This window comes from Sander lucioperca, chromosome 9, assembly GCF_008315115.2.
Source record: "Sander lucioperca isolate FBNREF2018 chromosome 9, SLUC_FBN_1.2, whole genome shotgun sequence".
Classification (NCBI taxonomy): Eukaryota; Metazoa; Chordata; class Actinopteri; order Perciformes; family Percidae; genus Sander; species Sander lucioperca.
In genome coordinates this window covers 15,115,890-15,143,270 of record NC_050181.1, presented here as the reverse complement: position 1 = coordinate 15,143,270, position 27,381 = coordinate 15,115,890, and the positions used below count along the sequence as shown (strand labels likewise).

At 42.5% G+C, this 27,381-nt stretch overlaps 1 protein-coding gene across 5 annotated transcripts; it reads right to left on the bottom strand.

Moving 5' to 3' along the window:
• Window positions 1-680: 680 nt before the first annotated feature.
• hmbox1b (homeobox containing 1 b) lies at window positions 681-27,381 on the bottom strand. 5 transcript variants are annotated; one of them, XM_036005511.1, is made up of 11 exons: window positions 27,007-27,381; window positions 24,547-25,233; window positions 16,854-16,939; window positions 15,013-15,123; window positions 10,982-11,135; window positions 10,636-10,718; window positions 9,909-10,004; window positions 8,599-8,693; window positions 7,196-7,279; window positions 5,273-5,369; window positions 681-4,996 (listed from the first exon to the last, which is right to left on the bottom strand). In XM_036005511.1, exons 1-11 carry the CDS (start codon window positions 27,033-27,035, stop codon window positions 4,809-4,811), a joined length of 1,710 nt encoding a protein of 569 aa, XP_035861404.1. In that variant the 5' UTR covers window positions 27,036-27,381; the 3' UTR covers window positions 681-4,808. The 5 variants fall into 5 exon arrangements, 4 of the variants coding, with proteins under 4 accessions (XP_035861404.1, XP_035861405.1, XP_031151348.1 ...); XM_036005512.1 differs by having other exon boundaries at window positions 8,599-8,690; window positions 27,007-27,380; XR_004104284.2 differs by having other exon boundaries at window positions 4,889-4,996; window positions 5,165-5,369; window positions 27,007-27,380.

The following is a 27,381-nucleotide window of genomic DNA, read 5'->3' as shown; positions in this document are numbered from 1 at the left end:
TGTCACAAATGCGCTTTTTTCAGGTGTTGCGCTAATCACTCCGCCCAAGTAGCAGTGCTTCGCCTTCTGAGAATATAGTTCCCAGTTAGTATACGGTTAGAAGATGGCTGTGTCTCATGTGACCTTGTTATTTGTACACCCTGTGACTATACAAATCACAACATGTAAACAGGAACATGTTGGCGTTATTTTGTCACTTACTGGGAGCAGTAGGCTAGATGGAGCTGGTTACCTCCAGGATCTGTGCTAAGCTAGGCTAGCGGTGGTGGCGTCAGACCGAGTTACAACACGCACAGAGATGAGAAGGGTATGTATGGACTTATCTAACTCTGGGGGATACGGTGAATAAGCTAAAGTCCCAATAAGTCGGTGTGTTCCTTTCACAAATTAAACAAAAAATATGATGCACAACAAATGAAAAATATATAGGACATATATAGTCCAAACTTAGCAAATCTATTTTCTTTCTAGCAGAATGGAAAGTGTTCAACTACATACTATATCTGGACACTCGTCATTTTAACAAATTTTACCAAAAGTGCCAGTGGCTGTAAATACTTCACTGGTAACTTCCAAGAACAAACAATGATCACCCGGTTTGTCTCCTGTCTCCTAAAAAAAAACCCGGACTTCCTGCTGCACAGCAGCTATACTTATTCAAATGTAGTTTTTTTTTCCCCCAAAGTTTTGGGTTTCAGCAGCTAAACTTACAGAGTCTTAGCCCCATGGTTCCATCTCTGCCATTTCAGAGTTATTTTACAGTTCCAGATATGGAACACATTTCACCAAATCGCATAATCGTTTCTATGAACTTTAACAGTATGGCAACGGAACAAGACGGAACTCAGCATTGTATTTTCATACAAACCTAAATGGAGTCAGGACCTAGCAGCAAGTAAGTCTCAAGTCATCTGGTCCAAGTCTCGAGCTATTTTTTTTGGGACACGTCAAGTCAAGTGGTTATGTCAAGTCAAGTCGAGTCCTTAGTTAAGGCAAGTCAAGTCCCAAATCAAGCTCTGTTACCTGTAGATTTAAAATCCAAAAGGGATTCCTGGTGGCACAGACGCAGCCATTGTGGCAGTCTGGTCCCACCAATGGGGCTTCATCAGGGCTCTCTGATGTCACGTGTTGTCATCCAATCACGACAATCGCATACCGGGGAGCTTTTTGAGTCGTCCAATCATGATTCACAGTTTGTGCTGCTGCCGCTGCATAGTATACTTGATAGTTAGACAGAAACGTGACAACGTTAAATATTATTATTTTTAACAGAACATTCAAAGAAATTATGAATACACGCAAGTCGTCCGAGTCATCCTGCCTCAAGTCAAGTCTCGAGTCGTTAACTTACAAGTCCAAATCTAAGTCATTTATTTTCTGTCGAGTCTCAAGTTATTTTTATTTTTTGTCGAGTCTCAGGTCACTTATTTTTTTGTCAAGTCGCAAGCCATCAAAACAGTGACTCGAGTCCAAGTCACCAAGTCTCGAGAAGAAATCTCTGGCTCCTAGTAACACATAATGTCATTATAAATAGAACTATTTCTCTAATCCATATTTTATGAGTTTACACTTTGCAAGAGGAGGGTCAACATTAAATGACTACATTTCACTATGGAGTTTGGTGCGGCGGTGAGAACAGCACATGGTGGGGCTTTAGTTAAATATGATATGGTGTGAGAGAAGCTGTCCTGAAATCGGGGTTTTATTCACACCAGCCCCATAATAGTGTATTGGACGGGGTGTCACATTTTAAGCTTCTTAATCTGAATAAGGTGCATCAGTTTTCATCTTTCACGAAATAGCTTACTACCTCAGACACAGGCAGGGGGAAGACTGTTGTTCAGTCAAATAAGGGATGACACAAAGATTTAAAACAAAACCAAAAACACAGTTAAAATGATAATGTAAAAATAAGCCGGGAGAAATTAAAAAAGAAGCATGATTAATTTAACAATAAAAGCATGTTTCATTTCAAAAAACATATGTCACTTTTTTTTTTTTGTACATTACCATAAAAAAAAACGAGTATAAATACATATTGGTTTTTATCTTTCAACCCTTTCTTTTTGAAACACAGTTCCCAGTACGGGAGTCACTGTAATCGCAGAAGCGATTTATTAAAAGATTTAAATAGAGCTTTACTAGACTAGAGCCCAGGGCTGGGAGCCTTTCTACGAGCAGGATACAGATTCCAGATTATGTAGAACATCATTCATGTCCATATCTGACTATGTTAAAACATGAGGAATTACATGAGAGTTCCTGCTTTGTGGAACAGTTCCCGCTTCTCCAAAACCATCCCTAAGGCAGGGGTTCCTTCAAAGCAATAGTTTGACGCTTCGAGAAATGTGCTTATTTGCTTTCTCGCTCAGAGTTAGATGAGAAGATTGATCCCACTCTCGGCGGTACGTCTGTACAGGCTAAATATGAAGCTACAGGGAGGAGACAGTTAGCCTAGCTTAGCTTAGCATAGAGACTGGAAGCAGGAGAAAACAGCTAGCCCGGCTCCGTCCAAAAGTGAAAATATCTTTCTACTAGCACCTCAAAAGCTCACTAACACGTTATATCTCTTTAAAAGTATATATATATTTTTTTTAAAAGGGCACAGGAAGTACCGGACCAAAAAATTGTTTGAGCACGTAAAACCACAACATTTTTAGTATGGCTTCAATAAGAGCAAATATAATGGGTTAATAGGTGAGCTTTAGAGGTGTGAGTAGAATGCTAATTTTACCTTTGGACAGAGCCAGGCTAGCTGGATCCGGTCTTCATGCTAAACTAAGCTAAGCTAAGCTCAGCTAAGCTAAGCTAAGCTCAGCTAACTGTTTCCTAGCTCTAGCTTCATCTTAAGCATACAGACATTGAGGGTGGTATTCATCTTCTCATGTCACTACTATTTTGCCTTTCTCACTCTAACATTCTACATTTGAAGAGTAGTACTTGAGAATGAGTGTGCCCCCAAAAACCTACACCTTTAAAAAGGAACACAGCATGATCATCTACAGTCAAAGATGGTTTTGGAAAAGTTCCACCCGGGGCAAAAAAAAGAAAGTGGGAAATTATTTCCAATATCACCACTTTAAATGTCTTTGATTCCCTTCAAAGTGGTGCTTTTACCTTTGAGGCTACATAGATGAAATAATTACAAAACAATCGTCTCAGAAGTTCTGATATTCTTAACCATTTCCAGTGTGGATTTGGTCTAAATTGATAGCACTGATATTTAAAAAAAAAAAAAAAAAATATCTTCTGAATGCACATTCTTGAGGCTTATTATAAAGAGGCAGCGTCACAGAACAAGTAGTAAATAGCTTAGGGGTATTTTATCGTTATATGTCTGGCTGCTAATACCTATCTTTAACCGACACAGGCCTGCTGTAGAGCCAAGCCCAGCGTACAGCGGCACGCTGGCTCCAGACGCTTCACTGAGAGGAGAGATAACCTACGGACGCCAAAGGGAGTTAGTAGAAATCGCTTTGGATGAACGCGGCGAACACCATTATTAGATCAGTCTTAGCTTAGCCTCTTAGCTTAGCCTGTTGCTCCGAGCGTCTATTCCTTTGGCATTGATGACATTTAAAACAAAGCACAATTCCCGCTTATTAGATTAGCTTAAGTTTGCTTGATTATCACATTTACCCTAAATTGATTCTCATAGCCTCAGGTACTTAACAATAGTGTCACTGGGAAGCTACACCCCAAGGTAAAATGATTGTATATCCAGTCGCCATGTGGGCTCAAACTGAACTAAAACCACTGCTGCTGTTGGACATAAACCTCGACACAAATCTTTCGCATTTTTGATGCACGTACTAAAACGTTTCTTGTTGTTCCGTGTCAGGGGAGAAAAAGCCCTGCTGTGTACTGCAAAAAGTAAAAGGTGTAGTCGTCTGTATGAAATTAAGGCTACTTCTTTTGAGCTGACTTTTTAAGAGGTTTTCATCCAACAGCAGATCTACTGTCGGAAAGCAAAAAGCCACTCCACTGAGGAATGATGACTAGAGAAGATATAGGACAGTGACTGGACAGTTCTTGTCCTTTCTGACCGCCTCGGTGCCACAGAGGGAGGAAAGGAAACTCTCACCATCCATCTTTCCATCCGTAGTTCCCCAGACGGCGGCTGGAGGCTGCTCTTCCGATGAATTGCACAATGAAGAGGGTGGATTTTTGAGGGGTACGTCGGTAGGTAGAGTGTGACTGAGAACCATAAAAACATACATATATATAACATATATATTATATATATATATATTATATATATACAGTACACGTTATTTTTCTGAGATTTGTTGCTGAGGTGAGACGGACTGAGGATCGGCTCAGACAACCAGGCTGGATAGGGAAGGAGGAAGAGGAGGAGGAGGAGAGGGAAGAGAAGAGGTATCCTGTGAGGAGAGAGAGTGTATTCAGGGAAAAGAGGGGCAGTTCCTGGGAGACACACTTCCCAGACAACGGCCACCGTTTCGGGGGTTAAAGGCCTGGATTGGCCCCCCGTTTCTTTTTTTTCCGTGGAACATTTTCATCGGGATCAGAGCGACCCACTTCCGCCAGCTGTGTCAATAGACTGGGGGGGGGGGGGGGGTTAATTACCGTTTACATGGATTTTGTGGGAGGAGGGGAGTGGAGGAGGGAAGCCGAGAGAGGGAGAGAGAAAGAGAAGGACCAGCTGGCAGGGGGCTGGCTGAGGGACAGATTCAGAAGGTTTACTAAGTAGCATTATTTTGGTCTCTCTTTTTTTTTTTTTTTTTCCTTTTTTTTTTTTTAAGCTCCCCGTTTCACTCCTCCTCCCTTTTCCTCCCTCTCGACTGTCATTTCTCTCTTCCGCTGCCTCCATCCAGTTTTCCTGTGCAGTTCATTCGTCCTCCAGGGACTCCGTCTTGATGTCGCCGGGCACCCCTCCGGTCCGGGACAGGGCCAGGATGGTGTGGTTCACGGCGGCCATCTCCACAGCCAGAGAGATGGGGTCCTGGTGCTCGCTGTGCGCCGCGCCGTCGTCCTGAGACAGGGAGGGGGAAAGCAAGAAGACCAGAGGGCCCAACAGTCAGGGGAGACGAAATGGCGGGCGGGGCAATTCAGAATGTGTGCAGTTCAGAAAGAGAGAGAGAGAGAGAGAGAGAGAGGAAAAAAGTGAATTCTACTTTTGTAGATAGGACTCATTTTCCACCTGCATTTTATTTTCCTGGTTTTGCCATCATGTTGACCAACTGACCAACTGTTCGCTAAACCCCTTCCCCAAACGGCAATTGTCCAATCATAGCTTAGCAACCGTAACTGGGCACGGCAGGCCTGTCAAGCTTTGGATTTGGGATGGATGTTGTAGTGGTGTGCGTGTGAGGCTGTAGTAAGTACTGGTAGTGTCTTCCTTCAGCCTTTCCCGAAACCAAAAACACAAGAGCAAAAGTGTAGGGAATTTATTAAACATTTTGTGTTTATGGCTCTGATGTAAGCTGTGATCTTTAGCACATATGGCTAACTAGCTTACTGACTACAGCAGTACCCCAGTGTTATTTGCAGGGAGCATTATTTTGCACGGCGTACAGGTTACTTTGAAAATCCCCGCCTGTAACGCCAGAAACACACCGCACGCTGAACACCGTTCTGCGAACAGCCGCGAAGCGGAGCCATTTTCATTTCAGCGGCCATGTTATTCAATCTGTCTGGTCACGCTGGCTGCGATCAGGCGCGTAGCGGCGGCGCCGGCCCACACACTGCAGCGACCGTTTCGGCGTCTCCTCTATTTCTTCAGCAAGCGAATGTGTCAAACCAGGCAGGTAATCACAAACAGGAAGGCCACAGTGCAACTGGATACTTACAAAATAAACCAAATTTCAAAATAAAACACCCAGGTTTATGTTGATTTTGGCTGTGTTGACTTCTCAGCTGTGTCTAGAGCTAGACACGCTATTAGGCACACGGAGAGAGAGACCGACTTACGGACGGACAGAGTGACACACATGCACGTACGCATGCACGCATGGTATCCTTCAAAAATATTCGATACCGGTACCATTTTCAGTACTCGGTACTAAGGCGGCAATTCGGTCAGTGCCTAAAAAAGAGTGAATTCGGTACCCAGCCTTACTGATCTTAAATGTTTTCCTTATCATACTTATAGAACTAACTTGCTCTACACTGCCATCAATGCAAGAGCAATGCTTTTTCGTTATTTGGTGGGTGACGAGGGTAAGACTTTTTGCCTGGGACATGCAGCTTTAGCTTAGTTATTTTAGCATTGTATCATTTTATGTAGCCACCAAGTGCATATTTCAAACTCTTTTACAAGGATGTCATTATTAACCAAGGCAGCTGAAAACATATGCATTATAAGTCAGCCGAAGACGGTGTCTTCAAGCAACTCATGAAGCCAACGTTAGCCAACAAAATCATCAGTTAGTAAAAACCGACTACAAAAGTGTCTAGCACGGTCTGAAATCAAGAACACACCGTTCCAAAAAATGACTGAGAATTTTGAGTGGCAACTCTGCCCTTGATGGGTGTAGCAACAGAAACAAATGGGAGCGAGGCTTAGCAAATGTTCAATTGTGATCTGTTCAGTGACTTTACTGCAGAGTTGAAGTTTGTCCGCCCAACAGAGAAAAGGAAAACTCACGCTGCTCTTAAAATACAGTTTTCAAATTATTCCTCGTGGCCAGAAACGTATATTGTGATGTAAGATATGTTATTCCAACCAATTTGTCTGTAAACAGAAGGATAAAAATATTATGATCATGCAAGGGACTGTGAATCAAAAACTTGGGATTTTTTTTTTTTAATGACTGAGTTTGACTTTGTGAAAGCAAATTATTTTGGATGTTAATAACTGAGGTCACAGGAAGGCAGAAAAATGGGTGAGCAACGGCATCAAACCCACTTTTAAGTGACATGCCGCCTGATTACTGTATTCAGTAAGACAGCTATTTAAAGACAGATTGTGATTGTGGTGAAAGGAGCGCTCTCAACCTCCTTTTCCTTGCTCTCTTTTTGGACTGCGGTGCAGAGCCGAGCACCCTGCAACCACAGCCACCAAGAAATGCAGCGACATAACGGCTAAGGTGCTGATCAGAACAGATTGACATGACAGCAAAGACTGAGAAAATAGACCCAGGTTAAAGAGAAAACAAATCCTGTTTCCCTAAAAAATGAATTATGCAATATGTTGTGGTACACACATTGGCATGTTTGTGTGTGGATGTACCTGTGTTGGCGAGGTGGGCTCCAGTCGGTAAAGGCCAAAGGGTCGGCTGAGAGGTCTCTTGTCAAAATAGGGCAGGTCACATGCCTGGAGGGAATAAAGAATAGCCATTTAGCTAGGTACAATTAAAAAAATACCTCAAGTTTAATTAGAGATGTAATCAAAAATATTCAGAATGACTTCGAATCGATTTGTGTATGTGTTTTGCGATTATTTTCCCCAGAATCAATATTTTTTATTACCCAGGACTGACCTAAATATTCTGTTTGTACGGTACCGCCGTTGGCACCTACATCATATCCGTTTCCAGCAAAACACAGCGAAAGCAGAAAATCCATGTTATGTTCTTCTTTACAAATGAAATGTCTGACTGACTGACATAGGATGTGCATTCTTTTTAGAAAAAGAAATGTGTTTTTAGAAATGTCTCATGATATATTGTCTCTAGAAGTGCATTATTCAACTTTTGTTTTTGTTAAAGAAAAGAAAATCGCAAAACGCAATACTATCGAATCGCAATACGTCTAGAATCGCAATAAATGAAAATCGCAATACAAATCAAATCGCGCCCATGTATCGTGAAAGAATCAAATCGGGACAAAAGCATTTCGTCCCAGCCCTACTACTTCACCAGGTGACAACAATGCTTGACAGATTAAATACAACCTGTGTTCATTACTCATTAGGGGCAATGGTCAACTGTAACCGTCTCTTTCCACTTTCAGCAACCTCCACTTGACCTGATTGCATGTTGTGCAATCAAGAGAAAAGCTAAAGGGCTTACACTGAAACACAACCTTCAAGTAGCTTTCTACTAATAACACAGAGCGCTGCTACTTTCAACTGTTCCAGCTTAGTTTCCAGTGGTTACAGGGAAAAAAGGAGTAGGGAGCGAGCTTTTGTTAATTAATGTGCCTTGAGCAACAGTTGTGAGCAACAATTCTTCACATAAACACAAGAACTTCATGTGCATGCTATACTTGGGGAATTATATATTCAGAGATCTGATGGAAAACAGCAGTTTAAATGTTCTTGCAATTTGTCTTTTTGTGTGAATTTGAGAACAGTAATGTGTCAGTGAGGCCATGGGGTCCAACTCCAAACAAACACCATAAGCTGCTGATTTCACCAATTAATACACCTTTAACCAAAGAGAGGGACACTAATCAAGTCAACTGATGTAAACATGTAAAATGCATGATCACGTTTGACTAATGACTGGAATATGGAGTGTTGTCTAAGAACATAATGATCCTGTGGAGGGATGGATGTTAATGGTTGGCAAAAGGCTAATCCATAAAAACAAAGGAAAAAAATATAAATAAACAACAAATGAAGACACAGTACAATACAAAATGAAGGCATGGCTTTATGTTTCTTTTGGGATTCCCTTAATCACTCTCTACCTGCTCTGAGAAGTCATTCCCATCGATGTCGTCGCTGTTAGAGTGTCCCCCTGGGCTCTGGACGTCTATCCCATGACTCTCCAGGATTGTGGCTTCTTGGGGGAAGAGGACGGATTATATAAAACTAAACTACTACCTCTATGACAGTGTCAAAAAATACTTAGGCATCGTAAAAGTAGACTTTATGGAAGAACAGTTGTACAAGGTATACCTAATAAAGTGGCCGCTGAGTGTATATTGGCATATTGAGTCAGCTTATCAACTGCATGTGAGAGTGCCTGAAAACTAGTTTGAATAGATTAAATAGCTAACAAGCAATACAGAGTTGAAATAGTTAGCTGCAAGTAATGGATAAAGATTGAGAAAGCTAAAAGTGATGGACAATGGTAAAATAGCTAAAAGTAATGGTTGAAATAGTAAGCTAAAAGTAATGGATAAAAGGTTGAAATAGCTGAAATTAATGGATAAATGGTTTAAAAAGCTAAAAGTAATATATAAAAAGGTTGAAATAGTAAGCTAAAATAATGGATAAAAGGTTAAAATAGTAAGCTAAAAGTAATGGATAAAGATTGAGAAAGCTAAAAGTGATGGACAATGGTAAAATAGCTAAAAGTAATGGATAAAAGGTTGAAATAGCTGAAATTAATGGATAAATGGTTTAAAAAGCTAAAAGTAATATATAAAAAGGTTGAAATAGTAAGCTAAAAGTAATGGATAAAAGGTTAAAACAGTTAGCTAAAAGTAATGGATAAAAGGTTAAAATAATTAGCTAAAGGTAATGGATAAAAGGTTAAAATAGTTAGCTAAAAGTAATGGATAAAAGGTTAAAATAATTAGCTAAAGGTAATGGATAAAAGGTTAAAATAGTTAGCTAAAAGTAATGGATAAAAGGTTAAAATAGTTAGCTAAAGGTAATGGATAAAAGGTTAAAATAGTTAGCTAAAAGTAATGGATAAAAGGTTGAAATTGCTAAAAGTAATGGATAAATCATTGAAATTGATAGCTAAAAGTAGAGGATGAACAGGTTGGATAGCAAAACATAGACATATTAAAATAGTGAGAAAAAGTAATGGATAAATTGTTAGCAGGTGACTGATTAATAATCATCGAGCTAATTATAGTGATGAAATGAATTAATGATAATGCATTAGAATTTTTTTCATAATTGCTGTTAAACATGAAATAGTCAAACACAAAGGGTATACAGTATATAATATATGTAGTATATATACACATGTAATCAAATATGCAGTGCACTGCAATCAAAAGTCTCAATGGACATTTGAGGTCCCTCCCCAAAGCTACATTACCAATGTTGGCCCGTCTCTTGATCTCTTTGCGACGGTTGGCGAACCAGTTGTAAACTTTCAGTGAGGTGACCCTCTCCAGATCAGACAGCTTCTTCCCTGAAACAAATCACATGGCAACTGGATCACTCAGCGCATCTCATATCACTTACTCACATTCACAATTATAACGTCTTGTTTGAATTATTTTTTTCCAGTCGGTTATCTTTTAAATTTCATTTTGGACCCTGTTTTTTTTATCCATCTGTTCCCCTCAAGCTGTGAATTCCATAACTGAGGATGGTTAAATATCTGTTGAAAGGAAATAACTTTTTATCCCATTGCATAAGGAAGGAGCAAAGCATACAACAGATGCGACACAGATGGTTGGTCTGTAAAATCCAGATCAAGTGCAAGAAACATTAGACCCAAAACGCCCTAGTCACAAAAGAGCACCAGCAAATATTCACATTTGATCCACATTTTTTGCTAAGTTGTTGCAGATGAATTTTCTGCTGATCAACTTATCAATTAATCGAATCTGCTCTGTAACACTTATGCATGTATAACACACTAAATGTATAAAGATGTCAAAGATGCATCGCTGATTAGGATCAGTGTGTAGATAGGCACAACTTCCATGGTATTATTCAGAATATTTGCATTTCATACAGGATTTGAATGAGAATGTTAACATTAAGTCATTCTTACAATGTGGTACACACATTCCTGGTTTCTGTGGTTTACCTACCTGGCTTCTGAATAACAGCATTGCAGGCGTTTGCTATCTCCTCCCGTTTGGCCTCATCTGGGTACTGGTTGTCGTTGAAGTAGCTATAAATAGCAGAAGAGTCGCACTGATTAAATGAATTTCACTGCACAAGGACGCTGTCGACAAACTGGAGTTATGTATGCGCTACAACCAAGCCAATATTGAGACTTTATGACTAGAGTCACAGGCTCATTGTCCAGACATTTCCCCCGACAGGTTCGCAATGTTTCCTCAACTCCGTGTGGAAATAAAAGGAGTTATGAACCAAACTCCCATTTATCATCTTTATCCTGCTGCTCTTCATCCTCTTTCACCCCGCGCTCACCTCTCCATCACAGCCAGGCACTCTTTTCTCCAGGTGAAGCGACTTCCTCGACGCAGCCGGAAGGTTCCAGGGGCAGTGGTGATGGGGGGTGGAGTTTGCCTCCACTCCATTTCCTCCAGAGGTAACGGAGCTGGCCGCATGTTTAGAGTGGCACCTGGAGCGGAGGCAGAAGAATCACTGGTAAGTTACGCATTACGATTGTAGTTCGGAAGTAGTCAGGATCGACGACAGTTCATTACTGGATAACTTTGTTCATTTTCGGGAAACAACAACAAACTTTGAGCTAGCAAGCTACACGCTGAAAATGGCAACTTTTGAGGAAAATTTGGATCGTGCAACAAGGCAGGCCTGATGGGTTCTTTCAGGGAATGATTGTAAAGATTTAAAAAGAATACGTATACAGCATTAACTCTCTAACTGGGACGTTTTGGGACCGATTGGCAGGGACTGCTGTCGACGAAGTAACGTTACACAGGGCGATACACTGTTAAGAGAAAATTACGTTTAACCACTTAGCCAGGTAACTTATATAGCTCACGTTACTGTACTGTGTGTACACTTAACTTGATTTGATATTGTATGTAGCATTTTCTTTTGCCGGGTGCCAATGTTCCACCTTAACAAGTTCCTTCCCATTTTACAGATCCACCGTTGCTGCGTCCGGAGCTCAGCGTATGTATGTGTGGTGTAGCCAGACCTTATTCTACAGCGCTGTGGAGATGGGTCTGGCAATGCGAGACTAGTGTGGAAGTGTCGAGCCACAATCAGCCTTGGGGACATACAGTCTGCAGGTTTATTTGTGGCTTGAAAGCACTAACTGTGCCGGTTCGAGTCACACAACAGCCCCAGGAAGCCCATCCCTTCAGGAAAATGTATGCGAGAATGTCGCCTTTTGCTATTCTCACAATATATTCTGATTGCAAACTCGACTGAATAGTGCTGACAAAGACTGTGCCGTCTCATCTCAAAATATGACCACACACAAAACCACACAAAAGCTCTAATTTGCACTAAAACTCATTAAACTAGCCACATTATAGCTAAGAGCTCTTAGACATATTGTGGGGTCTGATTCAGAAGCTCACCCTCAGTATCATAACTTCATCTGACACGGACATTGTGAACGAGGCCTAACTGGGTCGCCCAGCAACAGTCCAGGTAATCAGTAGTGCATGAGCGGGGCATCAGTTCCCTCTGCAGCAGTGATGGAGGCGTGTGTGCGATGGGGCTGGGCTAGGCTGGGCCGGGCTCAGTCTGGCCAGAAATAGCATAGAGCAGTTTCCGCTGCTGTCGGTGTTGGCACGGCTCCACAGAGGAACATGCCGCAGAGGACGAGGCGTGGGATGTCTGCTGCCTGGCTATAGGAAGATACAGTGCACGCGCACGTATACGTACACGCAGTTGGGGTCCGAAGCCAGCATGAGGCATGTTGTCTTTTGCTGTAACCACTTGCAGAGAAGTGTGGATTTAAGGTTGTGCAAGACAACAAACTCATCTATGCTTCTCCACAGAAGCAAAAACTAACATCAAAACTACCTGATCAAGCCAAAACTAAAGGTTAATTTTGGTCTCTGTTTCAGAGCACTAGACTCAAGACTTGGCCTTGAGTTGAACTTTAAGTCACAAAAATGAGAAATTGAGACTTGATTTGACTTTAAATCAAAAACATTTAACTGTCAGGTAATAACCTGGTACCTCCTTGAACAATAAAAAAAATAAGACAGAGCCAGGCCATGCATGTTAAGTAATTAGGCCCGAGAGCTGAACTAACACGTATAATGTAGTGTTCAAATTATTCTCCAAGTAAATTCATATGCAATCCACCGAGAATTAGATAGGAAGCTGCAACAAAACAGCTGGAACCAATTACAAAACATGCAGGCAGCACGTGAACATTTATAAAAAGGTAAGCTAAAGTAACATTACCAAGTGCTGTGGATGGGACGTTGCATTCAGTTGGCTATCTTTGGAGCTGTTGTCGGACGGAAAGAGTTCCAGTTCCAGTCAACCATCTAAACCTTCCTCTAGATGTTTGCCAAAGAAATATCAAGATGCTAACCAATGTTGTAGCTTCTCCTCTCAAACTAAAACCAGACAGTGAAGAGTATTTTAGTGAACAAACTTCATAATGGTAACTCCGCTCCGCAGTGGAGAGAACATGACGCTGTGGTCAAGGGTGTAACTTTGGTTTGAGAAGTGGGAGACACACAAAATTGGGGGGTCCTTTGCCAGAAAAATGTTTTTGATTTCTCATTAACAGTCTAGTAAAAAAACACTGCTGGCAGCGGAGTGTTTCCCTACTGTGCTTCCTTTCTTTAGAGTCGCCTCCCTGCTGCGTGGTAGTTAGTGAGGCAAACTCTTCTGCTATCTTTACATCCGACTTTAAAACTCGTCAACTTCTCATGTCCAACAGCCACATACTCAACATAAATACGCACTCGTGGTGCTTATTATTCTAAGACTTTACATTTGATCCATGAGTAGTTTTTATTTTTATTATTACTTTTTTTTTTTCAATTTTATGATCTGATTTTCCATTGTGATTTTTATTTTGGTTTTAATGTATTGATTGTATGAGTGTAACGGTACATGTATTTGTACCGGACTGTTTTGCGTGCGGAACGTCCTTCAATTCCAAGTTCCCACACGAACATATTAAGTGGCGGACCAGAAGTTTGTTTAGTCTCCACCAGAGAATGTCTAATAAGGGGAGAACTTCCACTCTGGAAACTTCCGGCTTCTGAACTGGTTGCAGTTCCAGTCTGGTTCCATATGAGGGCGCTCACGGGCTAGTGCAGAATGAATGGAGGTCTATGGACCTATATCCCTCAAAACCCACTTTTCTCAGGATATCATTTTTGTCTAGTAATTTGAATGCTGCATTCGAAAGAGGAGGCAAAGAAAATACACACGCTAAAGTCGCTTTTGTGTTCTAAAAAGCCTTTTAAAATGTCAATGACATACACATCGTATGGCCAGAGATACTGCTTTACGGCAAGCTCTAAGTCACTTCCTTTTTTCTCTCGACAGGCATCGACAACACAGCTGACAGGTAAGGCTCTCCCTGTCAATACACGTGCTAGAAAGAGTTTTGGTTTGCTAATGTTTTAAAGACCACGCCATAGACGGGCTCTGACATTCTGGTTCCGCTTCAATCGGAATCTCTGGTCGTAATCAGTCCTTCACTGACCAATCAGCATTCATTAGCAGAATGCTAGCGTGTTATGGGCAACAACGACTCAACCTGTAAGAAATCGAAAGGACATAAGTACTCGTTCATTCAACTTTCAACCTACTGTATAATCCATGTTGAACTTGCCAAAAATACAATCAAATCTGAGATTTCTCAACGACAATCATGCGAAAGAGACAAATTTAGCCGTCTAGCTCCATAGACTCCCATTCATTTTATACTTGCCTGCGATCACCCCCAGTGGAACTCTGGTGGAACTGCAACCAAATTCGGTACAATGGGGCTTAATAGGGAGTGAACAGGCACTTTGAGCGCTTTACACGCACTTGGCACACAGTACGCTTAACCCGAGCCAAGCCTCTCGCTAGCTAGCATCATGGCCAATGTAGAGAAGCCAGAGCTTGAAGACCCTCCGTTAACATTAAGATTTGCATTTTTTTCCCTTACTGTACCGAAAATGAACCCGAACCGTAACTTCAAAACCGATGTACGTACCGAACCGAACCGTGGTTTTTGTGTACCGTTACACCCCTAATTGATTGTTACCATTAAAAGGGGATATATGTACAGATGTCAGTTGAACTGTTGAAAACTCAATAAAATACTAATTACAAAAAAAGAAATGTCAACTTCTCTTCAACCAGAGCTTTGCTAAGTATTTAGAGTGACTAAAACTACTTTCTGTTATGGCCTTGATGACTACAGGGACAATGCTGGCATTATTTAAGCCAGACATAGATGTTGTTTATTCCGTATAATGTTCCCAGCCGTTTATTAAGCCACATAAACACAGAGTCAGGAGTGAGCAGCGCAAGGGTGGAAAGCCTCCGATGTGTACCTGGGGTGGTTTTCTCCAGCGTGTACCAGCGGTAGAAGGCCCTCTTCTTCTGCTCACTCAGGTCGGAGCCGTGCTGTAGTAGCCAATGGGAGATCCTGCTCTGGCTGATGCCTGGAAAGCAGCCAGACATCGAATTACAGAGCGTTTTGCACCACGTCCAGGCACAATTTGTAGACAAGAATTCAAGAGAGACAGAAGGGAATACTAGAAGGGAGGGGTAATGTTCTCTCTCTCCCATCACTTGTCTCTCACACAAGCTGTAGCCACAGAAACACTGCTGGGCACTTTAACTCCTTTCTACTGATTGCTCGATATTTTGTTTAAGTAGAAATTAGGATTTGACTTATGTCCAGTACGTTTGCAAAGGTGGATACCAGTATTTTTGTATGGATTTTACAGCACCTATGTTCATTAGAAAATGTTTTAAAAACATCTATTTCTTCTACTGAATTCCAATCTGTGCACGGTGATAGTGCACAGATTGGTAGTAATAGTCACTGAACACAGAAACATGTAACATGTAAATATGAAATGCCATTTCAAGACTGGAAAATTCCACCCATCCATTCACAAAATTGCTTTTAATGCATTGCCACTAATTATTCATCTAGAAAAAATATATATAATTAAACAGTTTGAGCAACTAAACAATTTACATTAAATGTGCAATGATTAATTGAGTCATTTAGGTTTTACAGACACTTTGCAGGTAGCAGGTATCAGGGAGAAACGTCTGTTGTATTGACAATTGATGAGTCAATTCAATTCAATTCAATTCAATTTTATTTATAGTATCAAATCATAACAAGAGTTATCTCGGGACACTTTACAGATAGAGTAGGTCTAGACCACACTCTATAAAGCCCCAACAATTCCAATAGTTCCCCCAAGAGCAAGCATTAGCAGTGGCTATTGCGACAGTGGCGAGGAAAAACTCCCTTTTAGGAAGAAACCTCGGCAGACCCAGACTCTTGGTCTTGGTCTGAGTCCCTAATATTTATTTAAAAGATCCCCTCCAGATATGTTTTAAGGCATATAATTATCCAATTGGTGTCTGATTTTTCAACAGTGTTTCAAAATGATATCTACCTTTGCTCCCTCGTTGAAAAACTATTCATTTCAAAAGTTTAACTATTAGACACGAGAAGTCCATTCTCAACTACATTACATTACATTACATGTCATTTAGCTGACGCTTTTATCCAAAGCAACTTACAATTGCTATATATGTCAGAGGTCACACGCCTCTGGAGCAACTAGGGGTTAAGTGTCTTGCTCGGGGACACATTGGTTGATGTATCGCAGTGGGAATCGAACCCAGGTCTCCCACACCAAAGGCACGTGTCATATCCACTGCGCCAGACGCCGCAGGAAGCTGCCGTGACCTAACGCGACACACAGAACATCGAAGGTGTGTTGTTTTTGATTCTCGGCATGTGGCTGTTGCCACAGCCAGAAGACACATTTTGTTTCAAAAGAAGCTGGAGGCAGCAAAAAAAAAAAAAAAACACCGCTGGCTAAACTATTAAAAAATGGCGGGTTTGTTCAGGACCCCCCCGTCTGTTGCTAGCAATGATGACGCAGTGATTGGTGACGATTCTCTCCAACCAATCATTGGTCCGCAGGTTTTCACGTCACCTTTTGGTATCGCCTCAGCTCGCTTGGAACCTCGACGGAGGTGGAACAACAACAAAAAAGTACCTGTTGGCAGGTACCAGGGACTTTTTTTATTTTTTTTTTTATAATGGAAAAACAAAAAAGGCAAGTAGAGCCGAGCCGAGCAGGTACCATGTAATGGAAAAACGCCAATAGTTTCAGAATGTGCGAGTACTGCTACTAACCGGTAACTTGGGCCACCACTGCCTGAGAGATCCTCCTGTTCCCCAGGAAGGCTTTGATCTCCTCTTTCACCATGCTGCCGTCCCTCCTGCAAACACACACACACACTTTAACCATTTATTTATGCCCACATGAAGAAAAATGGTACAGGGACACAAATATTACAGATACAGTACAATACATACGCAAACTCATGTACCAGCATGTGGCATGCAGCAGGTCTTCACAATATCACTTAATAAGCACAATACTCTCTTCTTAGAGGTATAAGTAGCAACGTCTCTGCCACACACACACACACTTTTTAAAAATGAATTTAGTAAAGGTGAGGTAAAACATAATTGCCAGACTGATATCAAAAGTTTAGTTTAGTGGTTTACACATATACAAATACCACAGATGAATTTACACAATCAATAAAAGATGGGAGGAGAGATGCAAAAAAGCAGAGGGGCTTAACCTGGCCACTCTCCAATGCATACTCCATTTAAAATAGAAACTAAAATACTACAAGATACGCAGTGTAGATAAAATGCCTGGCACAACGTGATATCATGACTTCGTGTAAACATACACGCCCACTTTCTTAAGCCAAGTGGCGTGTTATCTGTACGCATTTTGAGCTATCCGCGTGTACGTCTAAGCTGTATACAGCGGACGTAAACATACACGCCACTTGGCGTGTTATCGCGAGAAGAAAGCTACGGTTGGGTTTAGGAAAAGAAGAACAGGATTGGCTTTAGTAAAAGAAGAAAGCAAGTTTAGTTTAGGAAACGTGACACGCCAGACACAAAGGAAACGTGACACGCAGGACACAATCCCCAGTCTCCTGGGTGAAAGTCCTGTGTTTGACCCATCCTCCACCCCGACCAACCTCCCTACGCGGATTTTCGTCCTTTCATACTACTCACTACGGCGTAAATTCACACGCAATCGCAAGGTAACGTAAGTCAATGGAGGCCAAACGGCGTTAATAAACACGCTAAAAAAAAGAGTATGCGTCTTGATAACACGCCAATAATGGCATACGAATTGGCGCGTCATACATACGGCATTTCATGAGATCAGTCTGCCTGGCACGACTTCTGCGTGGCCAGAATTTCATTTTCAATTCAGGGGTGGTCCGAATACCATTTTTTGAGCTTCGAAGCTTCGGTAGTAATGAGCATCGAATATTCAAAGCTTCGGAGAGAGGATATATTATTATCTCTCTATAAATTGCAGGAACGTCTTTCTGTGTGTCTGGGTTTTATGCGAATATCTCTCAAACCGTTAGTCCGATGGATTTCAAACTAGACATGTGTCTTGCTACGGGCACGAGTAAGTGCAGTGCCAAGTTTGACGTTGTTTGGTTTATAAATGCAAAAGATATCGTTAAATATATATATCGCTAAAAGAAACATTGGCTTTTGCCGCTCTAGCCGCTGGCCACTCCCCCTCTCACCCTGAGGACCAGAGACAGAGAGCAGCGGAGCTTTGGCAGCTACAATGTGGCATACACCTCAGACCCACAAAAATAGGCAAAGTTGCACTACTTTGGACTGTCTTTGACTTTGAATAAACAAACGACAATTCCCGAATTTAAGGACGTATCAGAATCCCACACATGCAAAGCACAACCACACAACAAGTGCAGACAGAGCGTGACGCCACTTATAGGCAGGCTATCTATTTAATAAAGCCAGACGTATCTGTATGTGTGTGTCCGTGTTTGGGGGGGAAGGTAACCTGCACATCAGCAGACACCACATGCAGAACGCTTTAGAACAGCGGGGGGGGGGGGGACTCTTTTCCTGCTATTGTATTAAATTGCTGTGAGCTGACAGAACATAACGTAGCCTAATCTTGGAGTTTATTCCTTCACATAGCGGTGCAATGCGAGAAAATCTCAGTTGAACCAGGCAGATACATCAGTTTTCATCAGTCTCTCTCTCTCTCTCTCTCTCGCAGATGTGCTGATTAGCGTTCATAACGGGCCAGGGGGGTAGTGCACTGCCATGATGCTAACGTCTGATATTTGTGATTACATTTTTAAAAATGTATTGTATTTCGAACATATTCAAGCGCGAATGAGAACTGTCTGGAGGGGGATGCCAGGTTGTGAAAAAAAAAAAATTAATAAAAAAAAAATTTTTTCAAATCGAATACCAACCCACCGAACGAATATTCGGGTCCAGCCCTACTATTTACATGTTTTGTTCAGTTGTGGTGTGAGCTGCCGTATCGTCATACACCCAGCATCAACGACAAAAGCGTACATGCGGCACGCTTTTGTTGTTGGTGCTGTGTCCCTTTACATCAGACTCAAGAGCATTCGTTTGGTATATTGTACAATAACTAATTCACGTGTCAGATAATCAAACCTATGTTTTTGTATTGTACGTATTCACAGGGAAACTACAAAACCAAGGCTCCCGTTTTAATCAGAGATGCATTTTGACAGCATTATCGGTGTATTGTGCTTTTCTTTTATGGCTCCCACATAATCAACGTTTCATTTCAGAGGAACACAAAGGCGAGGACCACGAATTTTAATTAAATGAACCACAATCAAGTAATCTTTTTTTTTTTTTTTTTTTTTTTAAATGTATTTGGCGGACTCATTTCCACTATCTTAGTCCTCAGTGGGGAGAAAAATAAAACGTGCACAGACTTGCAGGAGGGTGGTGAGTGAACATGTGCAGTCACACAGTGTACCTTCTGGCTTTGAGCCCAATCCCCTCCCCTCCCCTATACATAAACAATTACATACACATGCTGTACATACACAGCCACACAGCAGCAAGCTTATGACTTGGCTTCATTCCTCATCCTGGTACCGACTGTGAACACCTGTCCAATGTACTGCTTGGTGCATTTATACATACTATCCATACTTTTTTTTTTCTTTTACCAGAAGGGCATTTTCCAGTGGGCTCCTAACCCCACCCAAGCTTGAGCAGCACTGGCGTTTAAACCATAACAATCACAGCATCCTCTGAACCAGTCAGCATCCCAGGTTCACACAGTCAAAACGGAGAAACGCATCAAAGTCCTGAGTGTTCCGCTGGCATATTGCTGAAATGAAAATGCGTCACGACTCTTGACATCCAGCATCGATATCCTCCACACCAGCCTCTTGCAGCGCAGCTAAAATTAGAGCTAAAAAAAAAAAGAAAAAGAAACATATCGACACCGGTGAATCAATGTAGAACAAGCTGCCGTACAAGACTGAGAAAGAGTGGGAAGTGGAGGAGGGAGAGTGGGGAGGGGGGTTTGCTGGATGCCAACTCAAAAGGCCGAACCCCTACAGAGATGGAAATGGGCACTAAAAGAGCGAGAGCGAGAGAGAGATCACAAGGGCACGGTGGGATTGTTGATAAGCTGAAACTGCGTGTCACGCCCCTGCGGCCCCGCCGAGCGAGACGCTGGAGAGTCCTACCAGGCGGAGAGGACGAGGGCTTTTGAACGCTACTTAACTTCTTGGGCTGTCTAAACAGGACATGTCATTGCATAGGCAGCGGGAATGAGCACCCGGGACAGCTAGTGCAGGGCGGAGGATAGAGCCTGAGCTCTAAATGTCTATTCTAATTCTGCGTGTTCATACGAGGCAGCAGGAGGAGAGGGCTCATGGGTAAAGTGCTCAGAAGAAGAGAGGAGGTGGCTAACGTGTGGACTGGGATAGATTATGAACACTGAACCTGTAAAAGCAACGGGCGTGGAAGAAAATGTGATACCTAATAGTTTTTAGTTTCATCTTATATACAATATTATTGTTCTTCTATGCACTTTAATCCTTTCGGGTTTGAAATGAAATGTAGAAAACTAAGGTTTTTCCAAACAAGTCAGTAGTAACAACGAAAAAAAAAGGAGGGGAGCGGTTTAAGCGAAAAAAATGTGCACCCCTGATGACATTTTCTAATTTTTCTTTACAAGAAACCCCCCTGTGGTGTCTGTGAAGATTCTCAGGCATTCATAGTATCCAAGGAAGGATTCAAATCCAGGGCAACTGGACTTGTTTAAAAGATGCTGCGAACACGTTTCGTCTCTTATCCGAGAGACTTCTTAAGTTCTGACTGAACTGTAGGGAAAAACACCTATACCCCACAGAAGTTAAATAGCTGGGTTTCCCTACTGCTCACTCAGAACTGAGGAAGTGTTCAGGGCACCTTTGAACCCAGTCCAGTTGCCCTAGATTTGAATCCTTCCTTGGATCGCCCTGTTTTGATTTTCTTTGTATTGCTTAACATGTGAAATGTACATTTCAACTGGCGAGACACGCATTTACAAAACTAATGTGCACGACGGACAAAAGAGTTACTGTGAAAAGAGTCTAGAGCTGCAAAGATGAGTCGATTAGATATCAACTATTAAATTAAACGCCAACTATTTTGATGATCGGTTTGAGTCATTTTGGATTTTTAAAAAAGTAATACATTCACACCTTCTTAAAGCTATAGTGCGTAGTTTCTGTCGCCCCCATGAGGAATTCTAAGTAATGACAACAAAATTGTCGGCGCGTCCAGCATGATACAAGCCTTCCGTGACCGCGCGTCCCTGGCACCTGCCAACAGGTGCTTTTTTAAGTATCACCTCCGTCGAGGTTCCAAGCGAGCTGAGGCGATACCAAAAGGTGACGTGAAAACCTGCAGACTACTGATTGGTCGGAGAGAATCGTCACCAATCACTGTGTCATCATTGCTAGGGACAGGGGGGGGGGGGGGCCTGAACAAACCTGCTATTTTTAAATAGTTTAGCCAGCGGTGGGTTTTTTTTTGCTGCCTCCAGCTTCTTTTGAAACTAAATGTGTCTTCTGGCTGCAGCAACAGCCACATGCAGAGAACCAAAAACAACACACCTTTGACGTTCTGTGTGTGTGTGTGTGTGTGTGTGTGTGTGTGTGTGTGTGTGTGTGTGTGTGTGTGTGTGTGTGTGTGTGTGTGTGTGTGTGTGTGTGTGTGTGTGTGTCGCGTTAGGTCACGGCAGTTTCCTGCGGCGTCGCTATGACGACCAGCCACGTACCAGCAGTACTATTAATCTACAATGGAAAAAGGAGGACGGGGCACTGCGGCCGAGTTGAGCTGGTACTAGCAGTGGGTAAGCGCCATTAGGGCACCATCAGGGCACCATCAGGGCTACATGGCCTACATGGAGCCTACATGACTGGGATTGGCCGGCTTGAACTGGCTTATGTCATCTAGCAAAGACATTACTAGGGCAAAACTTCTCCCAGATTTTTACATCGACAGAAAAAGTTAAAATTGCACCTGAAAAGGTAACCTCTCTCACAGAAGTGACAAGAAGTCTCCCCCATTTGCCATTTGCATTAGTGGCATCAGTGCAACCAAACACTTCAGGATGGTATGGAATGCACCCATGATCATATGGCCTCGCATAATTACAGATTGGATAAAACTCAAACTTCTCCTCCCAATAATGAAACTGAACGCAACAGAAAAGGAAGTCAGACTGAGATGGCCCCACTTCTAGCCACAGACACAGCTGTCAATAACGGTTGTTCTGGTTAAACAAGTTCTTTGTTTTAATCAAAAGCTCCGGCACAGCTACTAAATGGACCTGAAAGTGAGAACTGTTTTCTCAACTTCTGTTTCCAAGGTCCAGAATAAACTTTAAAACCTCAGCTTTAATGCCAAGACAAGAAGAAGAAAAAAAAAAAAAAAGACATTTTAACAGAAAAAAATAAATAAAAAAATGCTATGCCAAATGGGCAAGCGCCAACTGCTGATGAAGATCATTTGATATGATCAAACTTAATTAACTTTGTGGTGGGATTGCTTTTTTCAATTGCCGTTTCCAAAGTCGAAATTGTACTCTGAACCTCTGCCTTTTCAAACATGTTCGCGTCCCGACAGCAGCTGCACACAATGGAGCGTCAGTTAAGTTTCCAGTTGGTGCTATTTTTTAACCCTGAAATAAACTGTGCTTTTTTGCCTCATCGTCGCGGGTATTACTTAGCCTGGAAATCCAGACCCAAATCCCAAAGATTAAGGGTCTGGCATTGAGTAATGAAAATGGCCCTACTTGAGGGGCGGCACCAAGTATGCATTTGAAAAGCTCACTGCACGCAATTGGATAACACTACGACCAATCACAACAATACATGGGGTGACGTATCCAGAGCCCCATACGCTTAGCTACCAGCGGAGCTAACTGGTAGATTAAACTGTCGTCATCTGTTTAGCTCGCCTCTGGCCCGCCTGTATCAGATACACCGATGTGATTGGTGCAGCTCGGCTACAAGGGCATAGTTAATGAGCATCATGACTGAATGCCAGAGTGACTCAAATTGAGAGAGCAAATTCAAATTGTTCTCGCGAGAAATCTGGATTTCCAGGGTAGGCATTACTGCCAATGAAGACGAAACCCCCAACTCCGACCAAGTGGCCGATCAAAATGAAAATGCATCAGTCAGAAAAGATGGATGATAGCCTTCAAGGCTGCTTTTAGAAGCACCTTCAGTGCTTTCTTGTGTGCTTTATACACAACATGTTGTAAAAGGATTATTAGTAGCGTAGATATGATGGAAATTTGTTCAACCTTTTGTTATTCACTGTTCATTTCAAAACAGCAAAAACGGTCCATTGAGCTCACACTTAAGCAAATGAAGGCTTTACAACACCTTTTAGCTATGTCGCTATAATAAGATAACAAATCTCAGATAATATCTAGTCTAGGGCTGCACCATATGAGGAAAATATGCGATATACAATAACGTTGTTGAATATCCCGATACTGACATTACTTGCAATAAACAAACCACTAATAAAGTGTACTCAGACCTGCATTTCTGCTGCTTTCAGTATTAAAAAACAACAAATTGCTTGTTGAATTTAAAACAAAAGGAATCATTTCCAACATTGTTTATTGAACAAATTGAACATTGAGTTGAATATAAAAGGCACCACTAAAAAAGAGTGACAGTTACATTTTTAAAGTGCAGTTTTCTACTGATATTTTCTTTCAGCGAACACATAAAAAGTGTCTTTCGCGATATGTCGCAGCCTTTCGCGATGCGTTTATTGCGGCAGGTGATATCGCGATGACGATAAAAAAAAAACCCAATACATTATGCAGCCCTAATCTAGTCTAATATCACCATAACCTACTTGCAGGGGTTTTCCTGCATGGAGTTTTGGCACCCCCCAAAGAGGTTTTCAGCCAGCGCCAAAGGAAAATCACAAGCGAAAAACGTCAAAATAGAAGACATTAAAACGTCATAACGTTTTGTATTTATAACACAATTGTATTATTGGACAAATTAGCTACTACAGTGATTGCAGTTTCCCTAATGTAGGTCACTCCTAAATTTTTCAGCTTAGGAGCAAAACATGCTCAATAAGAAAAAAGAAAGTTACCGTCAAGCCCTGTTCATATTAATTTAAAATAAAAATTAAAAAAGGACTTTGGGGTAAACTCGGGCCCATGAGGTCCCGCATGATGTTTCCTTGACATAAATAAAGAAGTTTTCACTATAAATTGGTGGCAAACAGTGTATCAGAATGCTGGAAATTAAGTCTTTGACCCCCACACATGCCACTCAATAGGCCCATTCTGAGCCAGGAAAATCCCTGACTTGCTGTTGATATACTGTCCAGTTCAACAAGCACCAAACTGAAGTTGGACAAATGGCTTTGAGGGGAAAGTTTCCCTGAACAAAACCGTTAGAGCCCCCTTCCACCTGCGTTTACTACTGACCTCATCAGCTCCTCCACCTTATCGTCGATGTCCAGGTCCTCCTCTGTGGCTTCGAACCCAAACGCCCGCGCCGCCGCCGCGCTGTTCACTGGGTACCTGGGAGGGGACAGCTTCCCGTTGGGTGTGGCAGCTAGGCTATCCCGCCCGTTCTGCGACAGAGCCACCAGCGAGACCGGCGAGGGCAAGATGGCGGAAGGCGGCGGCGGAGGCGGGCCCGGAGGCGGGGAGGTATCGTAGCTGTTGCTGGGCGACGGCGAGAGCCCCCCCGCGCTGCCGAACTGCGTCTGCGTGGCGGTGGAGATTTTGGAGGCGGTGGACGAGGAGGCGGCGCCGGCGACGGAGTGATCGCCTCCGCTGGGGCCGCTGCCGCTCTCGCCGCTGTTGCCGTTGCACGTCGCCGAAGAGGTGGCCGTTGCCGAGGCAGTGTTGTTATTGTTGAATGATGTAGTAGTGTTGGAGGCAGAGGTGTTGTTGGCCCCGCCCACGCCGTAGCAGGACGAGGAGGAGGAGGAGGAGGAAGAGGTGCGGCGGCCAAACTTGTCGCCGTGCTCCCGGTCCAGCCGGTCCAGAGTGTTGAGCGCGTGCAGGATCTCCTGCTTGTTCATGCCGCTGCGACGCAGCCGCTGCAGCAGATCTATCTGCTCGATGGTGAAGCGCGGCTCCTCGCTGAACTCAGACATCCTGCTGCTGGATACGGGAGACAAGACAGACAGGTTGTGAGATGGAGGAGAGAGGAGAGGGGGGGGAGAGGGGGGGAAGGAAACAGGAAATGCAGGGGGGTGGGGGGGAAGTTAAGGAAAGCAAGTATGTGGATGTTCAAGATGTACAAGAAGGGAAATGGAGAAAATAGGAGGCGCTAGGAGAGTCGGGCAGCAATGAGACAGCTGAAGGGCTGGTGGCGGGCAATGAGAGGATTAAGTAGGGAAGAGTGAAAAGGAACGCAGTTGCAGATGGGGAGAAAAATGAGAATGATGGGAATGGAGGAGGGAGGCAGAGACAAGGTAGTGGCAGGAGAGTAAGAGGGGTAAAGTAGAAAGAGGAGGGTGGGAAAGGAGGAAAGAACTGCAAGAAGAAAACAAAGAGGCAGCAAATCAGAAAAGCAAGACAAGGAGCGAGAGATAAGAGTGTGAAAGAAAAAGAGGGAAGGGAGGGGCAGGGCATAAAAAAAAAAAAAAAAAAAAAAAAAAATCAGCTATTTTTGGGAACCAGCAGGCAACACACGCGCACGGTGCCAGAGTCACCTTGACAGCTGATGCTATCTTAACATTCTGACTGCCATTCCTTAAGAGCCACAATATAGCCCCGGCTCTGCACACCACCCACGCTGGATGTTTTTTCATAAGCAATTTGCCGTGCTCAAAATCAATGCAACTGGAATCAGACTGCGGCACATTTTCCATCTTCTGTGCCAGCCCGACCTATGCCGATATGATAAACGGTTTTGAAAAGGGGTCACTGGCATTTTGCTACATCTGTGCGTTCGTCTAAAGCTTTTGCAGAGGACAGAAAAGACCAGAAATGACTCAAGACGGTCTGTAGTGTTTTGGAAGTTACCAAGAAGGAAACTAATATGACCGTGACAACTATAAGCTTTTAGGAGGTCTGTAAATCCAAGCTTGAAAAAAAAAAAAAAAAGAAAGAACAATTGCTGCCAACATTTCAGACACAGGGGAAAGTCACTTTGAGTGGGCACTGAAATACATTACTTCTGTACCACAGGGTAGCTTAGTGGCACCGGAGAACATTAACTAGTTTCTTGAGTTATCATTAAGAATACATAAGGAAGGCTACTACAAGCTGTAAATCATTGTCAAGCACAGTTACACTGCAAACCCTGTCACGTCCCAGTGGGGTGAGCTACATCAAATTAAAACTACAACTGTCATGCTGGTTACTTTAACTTGAATTTTTGACATGCAAGTGGATGCACTAATTACTACTTCAATAGTCAGAGAGATTTTTTTTTTTTTACAGAGGCACATTGTGTGTTGCAAACAAGATTGATTATTTGAAATCATTAGCCGTCCTGGTCAAGTATTTACAAAGTTAACGATTTAATTTTGCCTCGAGTTGGTTTAACTGGTTAAACTTACACTTACACTTACAGTAGCCCCCGCAGAGGGGACACAGATTCAGCCTAATATTAAATCAATGCACCATACTCTGGTTACATAACACAGAGTGGACAGAAAAAAAAAGTTAAGACTGATCCTACTTATACTTATTAGACAAGAGCAACTGAAGCGGGCCTGTCTTTGACAGATAGTAAACCAAACTTCATTTTTATACATCCCTAACGGATTTGAAAAATCACTCGACAACAGTCCAACCAAGTTCAAAAACTCGTCAGAGCTCACAATAGAAAAAAAAAAAAATCACAGATTCTAAGAAATAACGACAGCCGATAAATCACGTTGGGTTTTGCATCATGCAAAAACAACAGACGGGTTCTTACTGTACCTTAATAAAAGGTTGCATGCATAATGCATCAGATATTTTCAGTATAAACCAAACTCGTTTCTTTGGCAGTGCAGTTTTTTCCCCCATGTGTTTTTGTTTTGCTGACTATGGGGCCTGCAGTGAAAGAACAAATCTGTCGCTCCGTCTCAACGCTGCAGGCAAGCCAGCGGTGATGCCAGCTTTCACGCCCTTTGCCCAAAAGCTAACGTTAGCAATATGTTTTGTAGACAGACGGACAGTGCCCCGTGCGACGTCGAATTAACCCGCTTGCAACCTCTAACCCAGATAGATTTCAATCATTTCCAGTACTGCTGCTGCTAAATGTCTACTGACAACAGTGCATAGGCATCACAGAGGACAGCTAGCAACTTAACA

Bases quoted from the DNA above. Each gene is read 5' to 3' on its own strand.
- hmbox1b (XM_036005511.1), bottom strand. From the start codon at position 27,035: ATGCATTATGCATGCAACCTTTTATTAAG. The intron at 25,234-27,006 runs GTACAGTAAGAA...TCCCGTATCCAG, and splicing joins GCATGCAACCTTTTATTAAG to CAGCAGGATGTCTGAGTTCA. The intron at 15,124-16,853 runs GTTAGTAGCAGT...GCTGCTTTCCAG, and splicing joins AGTGGTGGCCCAAGTTACCG to GCATCAGCCAGAGCAGGATC.